Source organism: Erigeron canadensis, chromosome 8, assembly GCF_010389155.1.
Source record: "Erigeron canadensis isolate Cc75 chromosome 8, C_canadensis_v1, whole genome shotgun sequence".
Lineage (NCBI taxonomy): Eukaryota > Viridiplantae > Streptophyta > Magnoliopsida > Asterales > Asteraceae > Erigeron > Erigeron canadensis.
The window spans coordinates 19,728,497-19,751,274 of NC_057768.1; the positions used below are offsets into that span (position 1 = coordinate 19,728,497).

The 22,778-nt window shown below is 34.9% G+C and overlaps 2 protein-coding genes across 12 annotated transcripts; both read right to left on the bottom strand.

Annotated features, from left to right (window-relative positions):
• Positions 1–914: 914 nt before the first annotated feature.
• Positions 915–7,946, bottom strand: LOC122579836 (sugar transporter ERD6-like 5). 4 transcript variants are annotated; one of them, XM_043752083.1, is made up of 18 exons: positions 7,636–7,881; positions 6,168–6,230; positions 5,293–5,382; positions 5,110–5,169; positions 4,824–4,889; positions 4,674–4,739; positions 4,524–4,599; positions 4,378–4,442; positions 3,917–4,009; positions 3,734–3,814; positions 3,573–3,657; positions 3,275–3,318; positions 3,139–3,201; positions 2,673–2,732; positions 2,527–2,580; positions 1,797–1,856; positions 1,598–1,712; positions 915–1,281 (listed from the first exon to the last, which is right to left on the bottom strand). In XM_043752083.1, exons 1-18 carry the CDS (start codon positions 7,768–7,770, stop codon positions 1,148–1,150), a joined length of 1,410 nt encoding a protein of 469 aa, XP_043608018.1. In that variant the 5' UTR covers positions 7,771–7,881; the 3' UTR covers positions 915–1,147. The 4 variants fall into 4 exon arrangements, with proteins under 4 accessions (XP_043608018.1, XP_043608019.1, XP_043608020.1 ...); XM_043752084.1 differs by having other exon boundaries at positions 7,625–7,690; XM_043752085.1 differs by lacking the exon at positions 7,636–7,881 and adding an exon at positions 6,909–7,108.
• Positions 7,947–9,233: 1,287 nt separating this feature from the next.
• On the bottom strand, positions 9,234–22,211 carry LOC122579834 (sugar transporter ERD6-like 5). 8 transcript variants are annotated; one of them, XM_043752076.1, is made up of 18 exons: positions 21,984–22,211; positions 17,262–17,324; positions 16,780–16,869; positions 16,595–16,654; positions 16,165–16,230; positions 16,012–16,077; positions 15,865–15,940; positions 15,722–15,786; positions 15,481–15,573; positions 15,297–15,377; positions 15,132–15,216; positions 14,778–14,821; positions 14,642–14,704; positions 12,896–12,955; positions 12,310–12,363; positions 11,647–11,706; positions 11,482–11,537; positions 9,234–9,532 (listed from the first exon to the last, which is right to left on the bottom strand). In XM_043752076.1, the coding sequence occupies exons 1-18, from the start codon at positions 22,137–22,139 to the stop codon at positions 9,460–9,462; spliced, it is 1,311 nt and encodes a 436-aa protein (XP_043608011.1). In that variant the 5' UTR covers positions 22,140–22,211; the 3' UTR covers positions 9,234–9,459. The 8 variants fall into 8 exon arrangements, 7 of the variants coding, with proteins under 7 accessions (XP_043608011.1, XP_043608010.1, XP_043608012.1 ...); XM_043752075.1 differs by having other exon boundaries at positions 11,423–11,537; positions 21,984–22,197; XM_043752077.1 differs by having other exon boundaries at positions 9,445–9,532; positions 11,482–11,550.
• Between the last annotated feature and the right edge of the window lie 567 nt (positions 22,212–22,778).

The window sequence follows — 22,778 nt, forward strand, 5'->3', positions numbered from 1 at the left end:
CCTTAACCCGTGATTTTCAGATAACATAAGCAATGACGGGAAGGGGGGAGGGGGAAGGATCACAGGGCCAAGATTGAAAGTCAGGGTCGGTGATCAAAGGGAAAGAGAGGAAAGGGGCAACTCAAATAGAAATATTTAATATCCTAATATCGACTTTAAAGAGAGACAAACAATTTTTGTTATAAATAGCATTGAAAGAACCTTTGAAAAGAGAAAAAGACATTTAATTTCAATTTTAAAAAGGAGGAATAATGGATGAGTTAAAGGTATTTCGCCTAAAAGAAAAAATTCTCTTAGTAGAATTAAAAGTTATACAAAAATAAATAGCTCTTTACGAACAAAGTCCAATAATTATTATTTCTCTCATAGACCACTAACCTCATTAAATACCCTTTATAAATTGAATAAACTATGTGAGAATGGAAATTTGTTTATAATTTTAATGAAGTTTTATGCATAAATTTTAATTATTTATTATAATAATTCTTGTTATTTTCATTCTCATGATTTATAATTCCATCTTAAAAATCATAAATAACATAAATTTAAGAAAGATTAAAAATGGTTAGAAAAGGAATATATATTTAAAAAGAGAATAGATTCTAATTTTAGTACAAACATAGAATGAATATAAAAGAAATATAACCTTTTAATTCATAACTAAAATTAATATATATATAATGATATAATATATAACATCATAAATTTTATTTTATTTATTCACCTATTTATAGAAAATGGAAGAATGAGAATCTCCTCATTTCTTCATGATCATTGTCCTCTCTAATACAACCAAACAAGAGAATTTGTTCATTTTATTCTTTCATACCAAACTCCCCCATAACCAACACGAGATTATTGAGTGTTAATTACAAAATGGTAATTGAAGTGATTGCCTTTGTAACACAAAAGTATAATGAAGTGACCTATGTATACTACCACTGTTGTCCATGTATCACCACGAACTCATGCTTTATGGTGTCGTGGGTGTTCTTGGATATTGGATTATCATTTATAGAAGTCTAGCTTGTGCTTATAAATACATATGTATCCATCTATCTATGTACATAATATACTGAAACTGAACACTTGATACAATTTGCTTTCAACTAAGATAAAAAGGTACGGGTCTAGTCCTCACTCAGAACTACCTTGTACTCACTGTCAACAAGTTCATAGATGCGTGTATTTCTTCTAGAGTCCGGCCCTTCGTTTCTGGAACTACTTTCGCAACGAACAGAACAGTTAGGCAGCAAATGCTTGAAAACATGAAAAAGGTTCCTGCCAGTAGATTTCGATATCCTCATGTCATAATTAAGCTAGTCAACATAGGTAAGCCGTAAGCGTAAGTCCATGTGTGTCTGTAGAAATTATAGGTTCAAGGATAACATGGCACAATTAACACTCACCTATTTCTCATCATTTAGTGCATAACACCAAAAATCATTTGTTCTACCTTTATTTTATTTTTTTGAACAGCCATATGTTCTACCTATTAGCAAGATGACATGATACAACCATTGTAACCAATATTTTCTCGAGTGTGAAGTGTGTGTGTGTGTGTGAGAGAGAGAAGGAGGGGGGGGGGGGGGGGTACCTTCAGTGCTGTACACCATCAGGAAGTTGAAAGAATATGAAACCACCCAAGAACCAAACCAGTTAACTACTGTCACAAGACTTCCAGCAGAACTCTTAATATTCATAGGAAAGATCTGAACGAAAATGCATAGAGACCTTTAATATTAATTTGTATCTATGAAAAACATAACATGTATTAGGCTCAATGAAATCCATACCTCTGACATGATGACCCATGGGATCCCTCCCATGCCCAAAGAATAGAATCCCTTGAATACCTGCTTACAGAATTTGATCAATGATATATTAGTTGAATTTATGAAGGTAAAAGAATTTGAGGCCTAGATACAAAATCTTAACATGCATAACAGGACTTTTCAGACCTAGATCAATAAATGATAAAAACTGAGTAACCGAAGGACCAATAATTGATAAGAACCGAGTCCTTGCATTAAGCAGACTGGGACAGGACAAAAATTACCAATTAGAAAATGGACCAATATAGGTCTTATATATGACTACTGAAGAAGTTGAATGGTATGAAAATATATATATTTTGAAACACCATGCAAAAAACTAGTCTTATGGATGAGGCCCAGAAGGACCATTCCATGTCTAACAGGTCATCTAATTATGAACTTTATTCCTAAAACTGGCAAATAAACCAGTTCAAACCAGTTACCATAAATTGGCAAATGGGGCTGATGTACATCGGTTGACTGGGCCAAATCACTTTGACGTTATATGCAACTTCAAGTAAATGACATGCTTGAACTAAATTTTGTGAGAAATGAAAAATATATTGTATTCAGAAAGATAGACATAATTCAAACTCAAACTCCTTCATAACCAATATTTGAAATCTGAATTCTGAAGCCACTAAACATTTTTAAAAGCACATACAATATATAAAAGAGATGAAAGTTAATTAGTTTCAAATTGCCTTACCAGTACCCCAACAAGTGCCAAAAAAGGACTTAAGCCTTCATACAGCTGAAGGTCCTGCAGCGAAATAATAGACTTTCATCAGAAGATTTGTAGGAAGAATACACTGAAGCAGAGACTAAATTTTATATATAGGTAAATTATCAAACCTGTAGCAAGAATGAAGTCCCCAATAGCAAACAACCTAAGCACGTTCCAGCTGCAGACATCTTAAGGAAAAGCAGATTAGTCTTCACGTATACAGGACATGTAACTAATAAGAATTATACTCGGCCAATGACCCACAGATGGAGTGGTGAAGCATCCAGGATTTACTCATGAGGTCCAGTTCAAATCCCGGCTGGGACCTCATGAGGTTTTTTCTGGAACGGTGCAAGAGGACCATTGGGACTGGTGCTCCGACCGGATAGGTCGGGACTATTTGCTGTGGGTCACCCTCGGCGGAGTTCCAAGTTTCATACCATGAGATTTGTTGGCCGTTCAAAAATATATAAATTATACTCTTGCTTGTCTTGCAGAAAAAAAAAAGCAAAAAAAACAAAATGCACAAAAGATAACATACAAAATAGAACTAAGCTATGATAGCATGCATCAGTGATTAAATTTGGTGCATACCATCAGTAGTGGCCGTCTACCTGATACATCCATCAAAAGTACACCTAATATAGTACATGGAATCTGCAGGACACAATCCAATAATCATGAAAAGTTGCCAAAACCAAAGATAGGAACTACTTATAGCTTGAATAACCTGAACTATAACCAACGCTATCGATCCAATGCTACTTGAAAATCCTGTAAAAACACATTAGTTGAATTAATACTTTTCTTAAACCAAAGTACATATGTTTTGAATAAGAACTTGAAAACTAAACAATTTAAATCATTCTATTTTTGTGTTGGATCTACAATTAATCCTGGACAGTATTATGATCTACAAAATCCCGAGGTTTCATTATTTACACCATTTCCTGGAGGTGGTATTTTTTGGTTCATTGCTAGTTATTGTTCAAGAAAAACTAGACCCAGTACAAAAGTGAGATCCTTACCAGCAGAAGTAAAGATGGAATTCGCATAAAATGCAATAGCGTTCACACCTCCAAATTGTTGGAATACCATAAGTCCAACTCCGACCTAAAACACAGATATGACAAGCAATGAAAGCAATAAAAACCAAATGGCGTATCACATAATAAGTAGATAGACTCACAATGAGAGATTTGGCATATTGCTGTTGGAATATATCAAAAACTCTGGCTTCTGACAGCTGATTATGTGTTTCTATATTGTCCTGTACCACAAAAAAAAAAAAAAAAAAAAAAAAAAAAAAAAAAAAAATAGCTATAGCCTATATGTGAAATTCAAGTCCAAAGGAACAAGGTGTAGATATTACTCTAATTTCTGCAGCTTCTTCCGAGATCTCTGAAAACTTTCCTCTCAGTTGTTGTAGAGAATACTCACAATCTTTCCATCGACCCTTTTTAGCCTGTTAATAGCTACTTATCATCTATCACATGGAAAAAATATCTGGTCTTACATTTTTTAGTATGAAAATGAGGGGTTAAGATAGTTAATACTAGCACTTCTGCGTTTTCATGCATCTATACAGTTATATTGGGTGCAAACAAATGCTTGCGTATAAGTTTATGGGCTACTCATGATGGGCTAAATATTGGTTAGAACAAGTTCGATTTGATCAATGTAAAATATTAGTATGTAAACTCTGAATGACAAAATTAGCACTTGTAAAAAATTATTTGCGTATGTTGTTCTCTATAAATACTTTGACAATTTCAGGAAAACTCCTAAATATCTTTTGGAAGATATCGTAAAAAAAAAGGCATAAGAACTCACCAACCATCTTGGGGACTCGGGAATGAAGAACAGGCCTAGAAGCTGTAGTAAACATGGAATGGCCCCTGAGAAGGCATAACAACTAGTTCTAATTAAAATGTCATCAAGATATGAAAAAACCAATGAGCTTTGATGAAAAAACATACCAATAAAAGCTAATGTGTGCCAAGGAATAACAATTCCAACAAGCCACATAACTGATATGCCGATAGCGATCATCAACTGTAAAAAGGTGCTCAATGCAGTCAGAGGCATTACTCAGCATTCGATCCGAACTTCTAACAGTTTGTTATTACCTGGTTAACAGTGGTAAATGCTCCACGGAGGTTTTTAGGTGTTATTTCTGCTATATAGACTGGTACCTGTTTAGGTTTAACGCTGAGAACTTACAGATGTCCAAGAATCAGGAAATTAGCGAAACAGAATGAGAAAAATCTTGCAAGTACCACATAAGAGATAACCCCGATTCCATATCCTATCAGCAACCTTCCAGCATCAAGTAACCAAGAAACCTGTTACCAAACAATTAATAATTTTCAAGGAAAAGTCCAGAATTCTTCTCAAACAAAATTCACATGATAGCCTAATGCTGAAAATGTGGTTCTCAAGAGAGAATATCATTAATGTATAAATTAAGATCAACAACAACATGAAAGAAAAACAAATGAGGCTCACTGGGGTAACCTTTACCCAAAAAAAGAAAGAAAAAAAAAGGCAAGGAATAAGAATTACCTCTGAATATAAAATTGCTATCCACCCTAGGAAACAGAAGACTTGGGACAGCGCCATGCTCTGCATATCAAGTTTTAGCAATAAGAGGACTTCTACAAGAAAATGAAACCCGGCTACTGCAAGATACAATTAAATAAAAATGGAGCAATTGGTAGTGCCTGTAATAATGGAAAGAGAGCCTACCCCTCTTCTTCCTAATCGATCAGCAATCTTCCCACTCATAACTGCACCTACCATTGCTCCAATCGTCAATATTGATCCAAAAACTGAGTACTGTAAGTAATAGTGAAAAGAAGATGGAGATATTAGAGAGCATCCTTATTCTATATCAATCTGTGTTAAGTTTTTCTTTTGATTTACTAGTCAAGCGGAAAATAACCAAATGTTCATCAGTATATTCGATATAGAAATGCCTTTCGATATACAAATCATAATAATGCATGCCTAGAAACATCCAGTTTCCCAAACGTACTTTTGTATTTTAACTGATATCAGAGAAAAGTTTATCCATGAGTAGCATCTTGTAATTCTTACCTTTATAAAGAAATCATTATGCTTTTTAAAGTTGAATGATGGCCATGTGACGAAACTAGGGTATAAAAAGGGATTTCTCTTATATAGATTACTCAAGAAAGAAAAAAATCATATTTCTGAGTTTGAGTCACTTTTAGTATTTAATTACTAGAACTGCATACTATTTACCTATTCAGTGGTACAGAAGAATGACATGAATCAAATTATCTTTCAGTAAACAAGCTTATAAGCCTTCACAACCAATAATGCTGTATGAATAATGTACTCAATGCTGATTTGACTGAAGATTAGCAAGACAGACCACATGAAAATAGATGTCACATATGAATTAAACATAACAAGACTGCTTACTGCTATTAATGTTTTATGTTTGCATAACAACTTTGGAGCTTAAATCAAAGAATTCACCTATGAGAATGCACAACTTAGATATGCAACATTGCAATCTTTTGAAAAACTATAACATATACGAAGGTTCACTTAAACAACAATGTGCTATTGTTTTTTGTGCACAAAAATAGTACCTCTTCTAAGGATAGGCCAAGGTCATCCATCATTCCACACTGGGCAGGAGATGAAAAGCCAACCTGTGTATCAAATACACCACAAATTTACATGAGAAGTTAACCTATTTCATGCATTATATTGATCGTCAATTGCTTAGATCCTAACAGAAAATTTAACATATTTACGTGGTCTACTATATCATTAGAACAGATCATTCATCAGTACATTTTGTTAGTCGCTATATGTGGCGAGAAGATATCAGCGGGAAGATGATTGTGAAAATTACAATTTCACATAATTAAAAAGGAAAATACTTCCTTTAATATGTTTCTTGTTTTTGCATCCTTGCCGTTATATGGCTTTGATTATCATCCAAGTGATATATAACCCTTACCAACATGAAACAAGACTTTGTATTGACTTGAAAATTTGTTGGTAGTTTGGTCAATTAGTGACAAAATAAAGTTATTTAGTTTTTCACATCTCCGTAATATTCAAACATGGAGGATTCTGAGTCATTAAGGGGGATTGCGTTTTCGAATTAAAGTATGCATTTTCAAAACTGCAGTTTGAAAAGGCATGTCCCTACCTGCTTGTTCAAAACTGCGTTTTCTCACTATATAAATGCAAACAATCACATTTATAGCCAAACACTTGTTTCTAATTACGTGTGTTTTTCAAATGCAATAATTTTCAAACACCGTCTAAGAGACAGCAGAGCATGCCATGTTTAAGAGATATTATAGGATAACAATCACCTATCAAACAATATGAAAATTTTAAGGCCACTTGTGGACCTTGAGCAGCCTCCTATCTCACATACTGCACTTTCTCAAATTCTCAGGTTGGGTGGTGTCATGGATGTAAGTGTAACCCAAATGGATTTTTGCTTCCAAATCGCAAAATTTCTTTAAAAACCCAGTCTTTTTTATAAAAACACACAATAAATCCATAATTAAAAGCTAATGTTAATCAAAACCCAGTTACAATTTTAGTCCAACTTGAATTTAATCCGTCGGCAGGCTTAAAGTAAGACAAAAAACCTTGTAGCTAAGGGTGAAGGGTTTTATCGGCAAGCAGTAAACCCGCCCCATTTCGAGGAAAGGGAAATCGGCACCCTATGCGGCTATGCCAATGATTGTGACCATTGTGAAGGGTAGAAAACTCAAAACTCAAATAATTTTATTTTTTTTTTTAATAATCATAGAATTTAAAACAAGGGAAAAGGAATATGAGGATGTTACGCATCTAAGTTGTGTGAAAAACCCTCGCATGTCATTTTGTAAACCATGAAAAAAACATGGAGTCCCAATATTTATTTAAAATATTAAACAATCAGTATGTGAGTGTGAGGGGTTTTTCAGTTGGGTGCATACAGCCTCATACTCACTTTTCCCTTAAAACAATTATAGTAGAACAATCAAGTTTTTTTTTTTAAGATAATAGAGTTTAAATAATTATAGTAGTAACAAACCAACAGCTTACAGCAGAACCATAAACGTAGGATCCACAAACAGCCACCAAAGTGCTCAACACAACCACGCCAGTCGCCGGTGAACCTGACCCCCCATAGCTCCGGTTAACCAATAAACTTTCAACCGCTGCATCTTTACTTTCCATTTTTTGTTTTTGTTTTTTGTTTTGTATTTGTGAATTGGCACGCTGACTATCTGAAAATTCAAACAAAACAACCAAAGAGAGAAAGAAAGAAAAACGAAACTAACTACTAATGGTATAACTTACATGTTGAACCTTGAACTAAATTATAGTTACGTGATTCGTCCCCCATGATTTAAGAATGGTTTCGCTCTCAGTCTTTGTGTTGTTGACTGGATAAGCACATGAAAAATGCTAAAATGGTTGACATTTTCAATGGTGTTATCTGTACTAATTTATAATAATCATCGACCCAATTTTAGGAAAGTGTTCGAAAAATGGCTAGATGCAAATGTATTAAATTACCTTTAATAAATACCCTCTATGAAAAGAGTTATTTGAGATTACCAAATTTGTCTTTAATGAATTAATTTACAATTTAGAACTTTATCTTGCTAATTTACACTCTAAGTTCTTTTCTTTTAAAATATTTTCACTATCACCATTACATCAACTTACATGGTTACACCACTCGGCACCAATTGTCATCAACACCACTAAACCGTCGTTGCATTGTGCGGGTACCATGCTAGTCAATTTGCACAAACATACTGACCTACTCAATTGTAAATTGTTTTATACTCGTAACTCATTTTGACTTAACCTCTGCTGCCAGTAAATATTTAAGTCACCAAATTGTTTCAGAACTCATTTTACTTCCAATAAAACCTCAATAAATTTAATATATTATAAATTAAAATTATACTCGTATTGACTATAGTCATCAAATTGCTCTAGCATACTGAACTCATTTTGCTTCCAATAAAACCTCAATAAATTTAATATATTATAGGGTTTTACTAAACAAAGCCCTAAGGGCTTTTATTAAGGTGCATTAATTAATTGTACACTTAACATAAAATTCAAGGGGCCGACATTTAATATAGAAATGTACTATCTTTTTATGCACGTTAAGTGAAGCCACAAGGGCTTCTTTTAGCATTTTCCTATATTATAAATTAAAATTATATTGACTATAATCACCAAATTGTTCCAGCATAATGAACTCATTTTACTTCCAAATTCCAATACAATCTCAATAAGTTTAATACGAGTATATCATAAATTAAAATTATATTTGACTACTATGCCTTGCATTATCATAAATGTGTATGTTTATAGAAAATGATTCCTGGGAATTCAGTTGAAACATGGGCAAAAATTTCGTGAGTTTAGTATTCATAAGCTTGCAAATATCATGCTAAGAGAAACTTAATTAGTTATATTAGGGATTGAAGTCCCTAATCTCTTTGTTCGTTTGGGAGAGAAGATAAATTTATATGATGATGAAAGGTGCAACCATAATTAGATTCGAGTTTGGTTAAATTGGCTTTCAAGTTGAACATAGAAGTTTTCCACCTGCTACATACTCATTAAGTCGTTATCAGATGATTGGTTAATCAACCGCTAGGTAGAAACAATGTGTGTATTTCCAATTTGAATTTCTTTGATATCTAGATAAAGCAAATGCCACATTGCATCTCTAGTTCCGCGACAATTTGAGTATAACACAAGAAATGTATTATGCTCTGGTCTTAATGTGAGGACGCATCAAAATACAAACTGTAGACTTTCCTTGTAAGACAAAGAAAACTACATCAATTCTCTTTAATTGGGTTCATGGACGCTTGTATTTCTTCTAGTGTCCGACCCTTAGTCTCTGGTACTAACTTTGCAACGAACAAAATAGTTAAGCCGGATATGCTTGAAAACAAGAAAAATGTCCCTGACAAAGAAATATGTGTCCGTAAGTCTGTAAGCAAATCAACGTGCACTTAACAGTAAAAAAATCTGTTCAATGGTAGGATATGGTACAATTTGATGGATTTTAACTTGAAAGGATCCTCACCCTAAATCATACATTGATGTAATGCTTTAGTGGAAAAGAACTGAGTCATTTAAAAAGTAACTCTCTACAACATGAGTAAAAGTTTTCAACTAAACAAAAAATCATCAAAAGTGGGATGAACTTTTCTCTATTACACTCAACTAAATAGACATGCATCTCCTGCATTATAGAGTACAAACATAGCTTTCAACCCCTGCTATCTTATTATATTATTATGGTAACAAATCTTAATGTAGGATGATCAAGGCAAGTTAGGAGAGCAAAAAACATAAGAAATGACATAAGTGCTACCCTAATTAACTTGATACCTTGGTTTAAAAAAGCATACCTACACGCTAGGCACTTCAAGGCAATCTACCTGAACCTAATGTAGGTGTGCTAGTGAAGTTACAGAAGGCAGCTCAAGGTAGCAATCTCCAAAACACCACAGTGGTACTTTTAGTGGCACGTGGTTCGTGGATTTTGAAGCTTCCTGTTTTCTTGGATTTTTCTTATTGGAGCTCTGATGGACTTTCTATTATAAGCTGGTTTGGGTGTTGAGTTGTCATGTTACAAGTGATTGGAGATGCCCCATGAAGTATTTCAAGAACGTTGTCGTGCATACTTAAGTATAAAGTTGGTAGTAAATGTCATTGAGAAGAAACTAAAATCACAATGATCTAACGAACCCATGATGCTCGGTATCTCATAGCTGCGCAAAAACCGACTTGATTTCTGCAGCCAACTTCTAAAAACAATATCTCTCTATAGAAACCTCTAATTCAAATTCTGAACGGTTAGAACATAGATCAATGTCTTTAACCTACAGCTCAAGTTTCACGACGACTAAAAAACAAGATCTATCACTTTTACTACTGTTGTGCAGAAAGGGAAAAAAACCTAAAAAACAAACTTTCTTGTTTTTTTCATGTATTCACTTCCCACGAGTGTGCAATTTCCTCTCTCCCTCCCGAACCTCAATTCTGATATCAGTTTGTCAGGGTCGATCACCACAAACACGAAATCAACATACAAACACGAATATAATCCACTACCACAAATATCACTACGAATGTGGGATTACAAGAATGGAGAAGCTCAGTGTCAGCAGTCAATTATCTATAACCCCTCACCGAATTTCACTCTTTACCAGGAAACTATAGACTCAAAAAGTATTTCTTTTTTCACACTAGAACAACAACAACAACAACAACAACGGTACTCAATCCCGGCAAGTGCCGGGGTTTGAGGGAGGTGTGACGTAGACAGCCTTACCCCTACCCAATGGTAGAGAGGCTGCTTCCTAAGGACCTCCGGCCTAGGGTATTACCCTTGAAAAAATAGTCTCAACGGCTAGTCGGATCAAAGCCGAAAGAGAAGCAAGACTCTCAATCTCAGATCTAGAGAGAAGCCGGAGAGTGTCTCAATGGCTCTCTAGAGAGAAATAGAGAATATATATATATATTAAAACATCGGCTCCAATTTATATAGGCAACCCCCCAAGGTAATTTTTTACTATTACCAATATCGGATAATGATTTTGAATCAGTTACCATCACGGCGTAATGAGCAAACCTATTCGGAATGAGTTTCAATAATCAAACACATAAAATTAATAGGACAAGATTATTTATGGCCAGCAAACATCTTTTATGCACTTGACAAGTGTGGAAAATGAGTGATGTTACAAGTTTCAGAAAATACTTTTGTTCAGCACATACATTGTGAAAAGTTTAGTGCAAATGTGTGTGTGTGTGTGTGTGTGAGAGAGAGAGAGAGAGAGAGCACCTGCGGTGCTGTACTTCATCAGGATATTGAAAAAATACGTAACTAGGCAAGAACCGAACCAGTTAACAACTGTCACGAGGCTGCCAGCTGAACTCTTGATATTCATAGGAAAGATCTGAAGGCAAAAACTATCAAACCATATCAACAACCATCGACATGTATCTTTGAGTCTATGATTACAATAATCAGAAATATAACATGTATTATATTCAATGAAGGCATACCTCAGACATAATCACCCATGGAATCCCTCCCATGCCTAATGAAAAAGATCCCTTAAATACCTGCTTAGAATGGATCTCATTATTTACACTTCTGTAAATTAGAAAATAAATAAATAATAAATATAATGAGATGTTGTTTAATATTATTAAACTAGGAGATCATAAGAGGACCATTGGACTAGACCTAGAAGGAATTACTATTATGCAAAAAATGGACCCCTGTGAGTCCTTGCAAAAGCTACTCACTGAGTTTGCGCCAGGTCCAGGAGGACTGTTCATACCCTCCCATTTTAAGACCAACATTGGCCTATAACAGTCCTGAAACATGCCAAGATGATACTAAAGATAGGTCTCTACAATATTTGATAAACATATTAAATGTTGGGCAATGTAAATTAATGGGTTGGTGTGACCTTTGTTGATCCATAGTTGGGCATGTATCAGACTTTGAATTTATAAGTTTTGGTTCATCTGTAAGAAAATGGCATGTGGAAGCTACGTTTCATGGGAAAAGCAATCTAAATCTTCAGAAAGATGGACATGATTCATGACTCATGCTTTTGTAACAGAAGTTGAAAGCCAAACTATAAATGGTTTCTCAAAATCTTTTAGTATCAGAAAGAAAATGAAGATGACAAGTTGATCAATGTACAATTGGATTACCATCACCCCGACAAGTGCCAATATGGGGCTTATAACCTTATACTCTTGAAGGCCCTGCAGTGGCAAAATATGAGTTTCTCATTATTTGTCAGCGGTTAAATAAGACTTTTAAGTGGGATAAAAGTTAACATAAATAAACAGGGTACATTAAAAGTTATATGGCTAGTTACCTTGATCATACTTCTATTTAGGAGCTTGATCATACTTCTATTTAGGAGAAAATTGTATTTTTCACTCCAAAAAACCAGTCAAACTATAGAAAACCTTTCATTTAGGGTATTTGTAGCTTAAGCAGTTTTTATGTGCATCTCAACACCATATCAACATAGAAGGTCAGCAAATGCAGATACCGCTACGTCAGCTGCCATGCCATAAATTTGGCAGGTAATCCGGTTAGATAGTAGATACCCATAAATAAATTTTATGAAAGTTTAATCCGTTTTATCAAAAGCTGAATCCTTTTTTGGAATGAGAAAAATACTGTCTTTCTATTTTTGTAAGGAAATAAAAAAAACACTAGATTCTCCAAAACAGAAGTATGACCAGACTATAGTATTCATAAATGCAATTTGCACATTAAACAAACCTGTAGCAAGAATGACATCCCTGTGAGGAAACAACCTAAGCACGTTCCAGCGGCAGAAATCTATAGAAATACACAATTTTAAGTTTGGGTTGTCTGAATCAACTCTATTAAAGAAAAATTTAAGCAAAGGCTTACTGAGCTTTCTGACATTAAAAAAAATACAGCAGGGAAGGTTAGGACGTTAGTCTTGTTTTTTCTCTGGATTTACATGAGGGTCAACATTTTACACTTGTAAAGAACTATGCAATAGACAAAGATCAGTTACATAGGAACATTCCACTTAGAGACCAGATATGTAGGACATGTGTCGAGATCAATGAAAACACGTATTAAAGCCTAATCAAGAATGGCAGATATGATAGGATAGGGTTTAAGGTAGTTGCTCATAGCGGTTATGGTATCATATGTCCAAATCAATCGTCACAATGAGGAAATGAGCATACACTGGCTCGACAGTTTGGGCTTTACGAGAAGTTCCTACTACCTTTTCATTAGGATAACACTAATGCACAATATGATTTTTGAAGATATGAAAGGATGTCTCGTTTTAACAATACATCTGTTACCTACTTAACGCAAGTCTTCCAAATTTGTGTCAGACACCGTCCGGGTTAGTTCGCGAGCAATTTGAACTTTGAAGTTTGAACCATTGCATACTGTTCCTCTTGGGCGCTCCAAAGTGAGACGACATCCAGCTTCTTGCATTTCTATGACACGCCATATCCACCCAACTGAAACAATACTTTGTAGTACATCGCCTACAATGAGGACATCAAACATGGCTTTCTTCTAAATATACGACAATGTGTGCCAAAGCTCTGATGACACCACTATTTGCTATAATTCTGATTATTAACTACAGACAATAATTTACTGGACTCCCAACGCCCTCCTAAGGTATCTCAGTATGTGAATTTAAGCATTGCAATTACTAGTCCGGGAGCTGACATGAAGTAGCTGATAACACTTGCCACTTGGAGAGAAATCAATATTTGACCTTGTGAATATGAGATAATTTAAATCTCGACTGATATCCTATACTTCTTCACATATTCTAAATTTTCGAAGTTATAGACCACTGGTGAAGTAGCTCCACTCCTAAAGGACATGTCCTCATCGTAACTTCAAAACCTAGAAAATACTTCAGATTCCTAAGCTCTTCAGAATTAGTCTTCAAGAAAGGAAGACTTGACAATTACAATTCCTTTGTTTCAACATGGTAACAACAATATCATCAAATACACTAGTATTATCTGTTTCCTTATCTTTTTCTGAAAAATACAAAGTTGTTCTATGCACTCCAAATCATCGCAACGGTTCCAAGGGCTCGAGAAAAAGAAAAGGACTATTCAGAAATCAGAAGTAGCCAAGTAGGTATTTCAAACCATCGAGGTAAAGCCGTAGATAAGACACCTTAGGTGACTGCTCCTATTCCACAAAATTGCAGATACACCCCCTCAAAAACTGCATTCCTAAATGCACTCTTCATATCTAGTTCATGCAAGGGTTAATGATGCCTTTTAAGATACAATGCTTACACTAGGACTTTCCTTGAAAGATTTACACTTGGAGAAACAACGATATAAATCAAATAGTTCAGAAAACTTATGGCAAAATAACAAGTACAACATTCTACTTTTACTTTTTCTGGCCAATACTAAATGCTTTAAAGGCTACAAGAAAAATAAAACTTTAAACATCTGAGAGTACCATAAATAATTCATAAAAACATGATGTATACTGTACCATTAATAGTGCTCGTCTACCTGACACGTCCATCAAAAGTACACCTATTAAGGTAAGTGGAACCTGCATAACACCACTAAACGATCATACAAAGTTTCAGAAAACAAAGGTAGACCTACTTAGCAACAAGAATAACCTGAACCACAACCAATGCTATTGTTCCAATTCGACTTGAAAATCCTGCACATAAACAGCAAAGTTTCATCGACAATTTTTTATCCAAACTTGTATCTTCAAACCTAAAAACATGCTGATCAAATTCAGAAAACAAAAATTCTAAAACATCCAAGGTCTCATTCTCTACAAAACTTAATTCTATTTCACATTTATGGCCTGTCTTCCTTTCTTGAGTTCTTCTCATATCATATAATTAAAAGTTTATAGCCAACAATCACATCTATGTATTCTCACACTATAGAACTGAGACAAATGAAATAGAACCTTTAAATGGTCCAACATAGTATAAACTACCCAAAAGTGGTATGTTTACCTGAAGATATAAAGATTGAATTAGCATAAAATGCAATGGCGTTCACACCTCCAAATTGTTGCAATATCATAAGTCCAACTCCAACCTGGAGCACATTTATCACTATGTGAGTCGAGGCCATGAAAAATTGAGATGCTGCAGGATATCACAAATGGGAAGACTCACAGTGAGAGATTTGGCATATTTTAATTGGATCAAATCAAGAACTCTAGTTTCAGACAGCTGATGAAGTGATTTTGTATAATCCTATAGCATGGAATAAACATCACCCTTTAATCAAAATTCATGAAGTAATAATAGCTTAAGGAAAGCTTCAGTTATCATTACAATCACATTCTAAAGTCATTACTCTGATTTCAACTGATTCTTTGGATGTGTTTGCATTCTCTCCCCTGAGTCGCTGTAGAGCAGACTCACAGCCTTCCCACTGACCAATTTTTGCCTGCAACAAACTAATTATGAAGATATATTTTGGCTTAATTTTCTTTCATTGTTAACTGGAATCATACAGAAAGCAACTCTCATATTTATAGAGTCTGCAATCAGTAAATCAGGAGGTGAATATGAAGAATAAGAAATTTGCAACTCACCAGCCATCTAGGAGACTCGGGAATGAAGAACAGGCCTAATATCTGTAGTAAACATGGAATGGTACCTGAAAGGACGAAACTGTTGTTCTAATTAACATGTCTTCTAGATTTGGATAAACCATTAAACTTCACTAGACATTTACCAATAAGAGCTAGAGTGCGCCAGGGAATAACAATTCCAATAAGCCACATCACGGACATTCCAATACATATCATCAGCTGTAAATGGGGCTTATGCAGTCAGCCATTAGTCGACATTTGATTTCAACGTATAACAGCTTGGTTTTTACCTGGTTAGCAGTGGTAAATGCTCCACGAAGGTTTCGAGGTGTTATTTCTGCTATATAAACTGGAACCTGTTCACTTATTCAAAGCAGAAACCTTCTTAGAAAGCAAAAAGAAAGGAAATTGATGTAACTGAATGAAAAATGTCAACCAACTACCACATAGGAGAGAACACCAATTCCATATCCTAACGACAGTCTTCCAGCATCGAGCAACCAAGAAACCTGTTACCACCATTTAAAATTCATCAATGATAACAAACGTAGGAATTCTTAAAGCAGGAATTCTCGGTATCTTCTGGTATCTTCAGGCATAAAATTTGCATAATTCAGATTCTTTCTGTTTAGTTACATAACCTAAGTACTTTTTCTAAACTTTTTCCTAAAAACTCTAACTATTACTTTGGTAAAAATGCTGGCCAGAGAATGAAATATTATATAAACTGAAAGAACAAAATGCAAAATCCGAACAAAATGAGATATAAATTCTACAGTTGATGCTTATAGTGCGGTTGCCAAGAGCAATTATCATGAGTGATTAAACATAAATGTGATAAAAATGAAAATTAATAGCACAGAGAATAGTTACCTCTGAATAAAAAATTGACAGCCAACCCAAAAGACAAAACATTTGAGATAACCCCATAGTCTGCATTTAAAATCAAATTAAACAGTAAGAGAACTACATGGCAAGAAAATGAAATCTGCCATTTGCAAGATTTGGCTTAGAGAATTGAGGTGAGTGGTAGTAGTCACAGCAACAGAAGAATTTACCATTCTCCGCCCAAAATGATCAGCTATTTTCCCACTCATAATTGCACCTACCATTGCTCCAATCGTCATTATTGACCCAAAAACGGAGTACTGCAAGTACAGGTGTGAAGAAGATCGAGCAAATTTATTACAATCCAAAACTTATCATGAAAGTTTACAATGAAATGTTTCGATATTCATTTTTTAACAGTTGAGGCACTATTTCAATGCAGTTTCTGTTAGTCTCTTGAATGATAGATTAGATACAAAAAGATATGCAAGTGTACACAAGGATATTAGATAATGAATTGCATCAGTGCTATATAGACCTCATCTTTGAGAAACTTAATGCTATACAAACTTGTATGTCTTTGATGTGATGTGAAATTGATATGCAATATTTTAGACGAAAATGCACAACTTAGATGCACAAAGGAAGGAAAATCATAATCATAAGTCTCATTTACACAGAATAATACTATATCATTTATGTCTGTCATTACCTCTTCCAATGACAGACCAAGGTCGTTCATGATTCCAGTCTGAGCTGGAGACGAAAAGCCAACCTGTATTTCCACCAAAACGCTAGAGTTTGTGAGAAAGTTAACCTATTAATATCTACCAAAAGACTGCTGCTCCTAACAGCAAGTACAAAACAATTGTGAGTTCTATATCTCATACCTATATGGTCTACTTAAACAAGGTTCAAGTTTGAACAGAACACCAAAGACGAGTAAGGCTTGGAGATCTACTCTGAACCATCAGAATTGTCTACTATAAATATATAATTTAACATATCAAAGTAGTAGCTCCAAATTACATGTTGCTTATCAAGTGGTTTAACATTCGTGAAATCCTACTGATTCTTATCAAACTAAAATCTAATGAAAAAGTAATATTGGGAACCTACCTCACTTGGCTCGCGCACAACCCTGCCCCGCTATGTTATAGAAGAACTGAGGTTCTTGCTAGCTGATTATTCAGAGCCAGCATTTGGCTGTCGGATTTTGTCCCGCGACTAAAATGAAATCACTTCAGGGGTCACTGTGATGTGTCTATATGTAGAGCAGCCCGCCCTTACAGCCTTTGGTCAATAGATTATTTAGAACTTCGAAGATGGTCAAGGTAGCTTGCTTCTAGGTCACTGCACTAGATGCATCAGTAGTCATGGTAGTCGGCCCAAATGCCTCTTTATACTAAAATACTATTTTGGATGAATGGGGAATAAAGTCGCTCTTTGATCCGCAAAAATAAGGGCTACGCGCTCTTTTTTTTCTTTTATGGCAGAGTGTAACAGCTGTGACTTTGACCGTTTGACCACTCGTACCATTTGAATAATTATTGAGTTGGCCAATATAGTTCAAGTGCAATTTGGAGTTCATGTAAGTGCAATGTGTCCAAATAGATCAATTTATCGTTTAATTTAGGACTTATGTGCTAGTCGATATCATTGTTGGTGCTAATCGAACCTAAACCTTGAGATGACATTTAGATCTAATTGGCTTTACGGTACTAGACGACATTAAATCTAGTTAGAAACATGAAATGGATCCTCCATGGGTCAAACCCATGACCCATCACCCAAATAACTTCCTTATTTTTCCACCCATCCATTTATTCCTTCCTTTATCTCTTCTTTCTTTCTTCTTGCAAGAACAAAACACACACACAAACTTATATATCTCTCTCCCTCTAGATTTCTATCTCATAATGGAAGATTAAACAAGATTTTGTTGGGGGTTTTCATCATCAACCTCATCTTAGCAACATATCAAAAATTTGGGCTTCAAAGTGCAAGATTTCTAACCTTTTCGGGTCAAATTTGGCTGTGGAAACTAGGAGAAGATTTTGGTAAGCTAAACTCATCTATATTCATCATTTTATGTTTATTAACTTTTTTCTAGTTGATTCCAAGTAAATTCGGGTCACAAATTGGGTCAAAATGCGAATTAGGGTTTTGGTGGTTCATTTTAGGTTAAAAATGATTTTTGACATGAAATTGATGAAATGAAATGGATTTATGAAGTGGGTTATGTTTGTTTATGTCAAATGATGTTAATTGGTGCTTCAAAACATGTCTTGAACCTTCCTAGATCGATCATTGGGTCAAAAATGAGGTTTTGGGGTGTTTTGGCTCGAAATCTGTTGCTGCTGCTCGCTGGGTGCATTCTTGGATGACTGCGGCGCAGTGGGAGGTGTTAGACCCCACTGCGGCGCAGTGGGAAGTCACGGGAAAGTGTCTTTGGCTGACTGCGGCGTAGTGGGGCGGGTTAGGTCCGACTGCGGCGCAGTGAAACCCATTCAGCCGAACGTTTTCTATGTCAACTTCAAACGTACATAACTTTTGATCCGTAAGTCCAATCGAGTCATATGACCTATCGTTGGAATCGTGAGAGTGTCTACTTTCTCATGGTATAGTCCTTTTGGTCTGAAACCTTGTACATTTCTAAGAACGTCGGGTCAAAGTGTCTTGTTCTAGGTTTTGAGTTGTCTTTGATGACGGTATGTTATATATTGATAGGTTGTGGACGCGTGGCGATTGTTGGACATTTATAACTCGATATAAACTTGTCGTTTTGCTTGGAAGCCAAGGTAAGTTCGTAGCTCCCTACTCGTTTGAGATTCGGGCTGAAAAGTGTACAACCTTTGTGTGTTAACTTGTTTGTTTGTGCAATTATGTGTTTGCCTTGATTGATGACATAGTTCAATTGTGCATACATTTGATTTCCTTGATGATGACATGACTTGATTGTGCATATGTTTGAGTGTCCTGAGTGATGACATTGTTTGATTGATGGATTTGTTGACGTGTAAATGCGTGGTTGTTATATGATTATTGTATGTGCATTTTTAGTTGATTATTAGGTTAGGTGTGTATATATGAATAAAGGTAATACCTTCGAAAGGTTGGAGATGTGGTGGGAAGGTTGCGGGTGACCCTATATATAAGCATCAAAGGCCTTTCAAAAGTAGTATCATACGAAGTATATACACATGGTGTTTGTTTCTGGGTGGACATTGATGGTCATGGTACAATTGAGTACAATGAAGTACATTACGTGCAAGTGAGTACAATGAAGTACATTACGTGCAATTGAGTACAATGAGGTACATTACGTGCAATTGAGTACAATGAGGTACATTACGTGCAATTGAGTGCAATTGAGGGACATTGATAGACATGTTGGGCATTATAGAACTTGTTAGATACTTATTGATATCATTATTACTTGTTCTTGTTTACTATGCGTATTCTAAATACCTTGCGTAGTTCATTATGTGAGTACATATGTGAGGGTCATTGATGGACATTGATTATGGATTTGTTTGAGTATGATTGATTTATTTATGATTAGGATAGTTGTACATACATGGGAGACGATGATACATTTAATAAGTTGCAGATGTGGCGGGAAGGCTGCGGGTGACCCTGTATACAAACATCTAAGATTCCTTAAATGTAAAGTCGTATGAAATGTATGTGCATTGTGCATGGTCGAGTTGATGGACATGATGACATTAAACAGATACTTATGTACTTGATGACATTAAACGGGTACTTATGTACTTGATGACATTAGACGGGTACTTATGTACTTGATGACATTAGACGGGTACTTATGTACTTGATGACATTAAACGGGTACTTATGTACTTGATGACATTAAACGGGTACTTATGTACTTGATGACAATATCGATGACAATAGAGGGACAATGTGTGCATGTGCAATAAACGGGTGCTTTACGTACTTGATGACAATTGGATGACATGAGAACAATTGAGGGACATTGATGAACATGTTTGACATTTTAGAACTTGATGGATATTTGTTGATGTCGACATTCTGTGTTCTTGTGCATTATGTGTGTTCTAGCTATGGTATAATTGTGCAATGGATACATGTGGGTCTAGGTTGCGCTACGAGCCAACCTAAATTGAGTACTTGTGCCTTTTAAGGACTTACTGTAAGTGTGTTCCATGCTCATTATCTTTGTTCATATTGTGAATGGCAATGGCTTTGGCATTAGATCCTTGTCATTTGCTCCTGCGAACTCACCAACCTAGTGTTGGCTTTGTTTAGTACACTTTTCAGGTATTCAAGAGGATCCAAGATGTGTCGGTTGACTGATGTTGTGCTAGAGTTTGGGCTTGGACTTACATGGATCCAGGATTCATTTGCACGTATTTTCTTTGCATTATGTATTATGTACTTGTATTTGATGTTGGATTCACCGAATCCCCATTATTTCATATAGTTCATGTTCTACGATAATCCCATGCTTACGCTATAACTTTTCGGTGCATTTCGAGCCTAGCTCGGGGTGTTACACAGAGTCTAATAATTTCTTATATAGCCTATCTCCAATATGTATTCTTCTACCACACAAGTTACTTATGACTTTATGAGGTGACTTAGTATCAACCAAGATTGCAGGGGAATCACGCTTTGCGATGACTAGGCAGATATACTTCTGTTATATGGTCTTCCATAATTTCCTAATCTTGCCATAAGTCATCAACCTCTTATAACAATAACACACATTGGTAAACTAAAACTTACTGATAATTATTAGAAACTTCAAAAATGAGAGAAAAAAAAACAAATTTCTTTTATCCAATAAGTAAATGAAACATAGGTCCCCATATGATATTACTAGCATGTTATCCGCGCAATGCACTGGTGGCGATAGTTTTAGGCTGTCTTTTTTGTGTATTTAGCTATTTTTGAGAATTTCCAAGCACTAATCCTTTTAGAAGCATGAACTTGGAAGCATTAATTTCTGATACAAATATAACATATACATTTTCTATCTTAAAAATCAAATGTGTAAACTAGTCGAACCGAGCGGACTAGCAGGAACTTTAATTTGCTCGGCTCATTTATTAATTACTCGGATCAAGCTGCAACTCAAATAATTATTATCGGTCGAGCACAACTAATGTCATATATATGGATTACAACGCCAACTGATTGGCGATTACTTGACACGAGATCAGTGACCGTCTGACTGAGGCAAGTTGAGCGGAATCCGTCTTGGTCAATATTTCGGTCAAAAATCAGTTTGAAGTATTTGCATATATGTGTCAATATTTCTAGACATATTTCTAAGGTCTCATGGCCAATTATATTTTTGTTTATACTTCAAAATTCTTATTAATATTTATGTATCAAAATTCCAATTCGAATAAAAATGGAGTAATACTAAAATAAAACAACTTACAGCAGAGCCGAAAACATAAGATCCACAAACTGCCACCAAAGTGCTTAATATAACGACACGTGTCGCCGGAGAAGCTGATGAATCATTGCTGCAGACGACAGTGGTCGTAGTAAGAAGTAACCTTTCTTCGTCGGTCAGACCATCTTCTGGTTCCATCACTATCTGACTCACTCCTCTTCTCTTCTCTACTCAGGCCAAAAAGGTTTTTTTTTTTTTTTTAAAAAAGAAAACTAGATTCACCTATGTGAGAAAACTTACAAATTTAGTCCATGGGTTATATTTAACTATCATTTTATAACTTACAAATTACTTTTCTTTTTTTATCAATTTTGTAACATCAACTTCACTTATTGCATTTAACTGATTTTCAAGCTTCCCTAAGTTGAACACAAAAATATATGAAAACAACTGCGTTTTTTATATAAAAAAAAGTAGGTTAAACTCGCACATAGTGCGGGATTAACTGAGAATGTAAACTAAAATTAACCGATAATTACATTATTATTTGCAGTTTATGATAATATCAAAAATAGTCCATTACAACTGATACAAATAATAAAATTAAAATTTACAAATATATAACATATACTCTCAAATATGTTAAAGTATAACTAATGAAACGTAAATATTTATAAATCATATTCTTTTTCTATTATCTATATATATATATATATAGATATATATAGGGTAAAGTTATTTTGAGAAACTTTTTTTTGCGAGAATCTTTGAGAATTTTTCAAATCAAGCCCAACCGATTTATGTTCTTTACATGAAAATTGTTTTTTGATTGTTTTC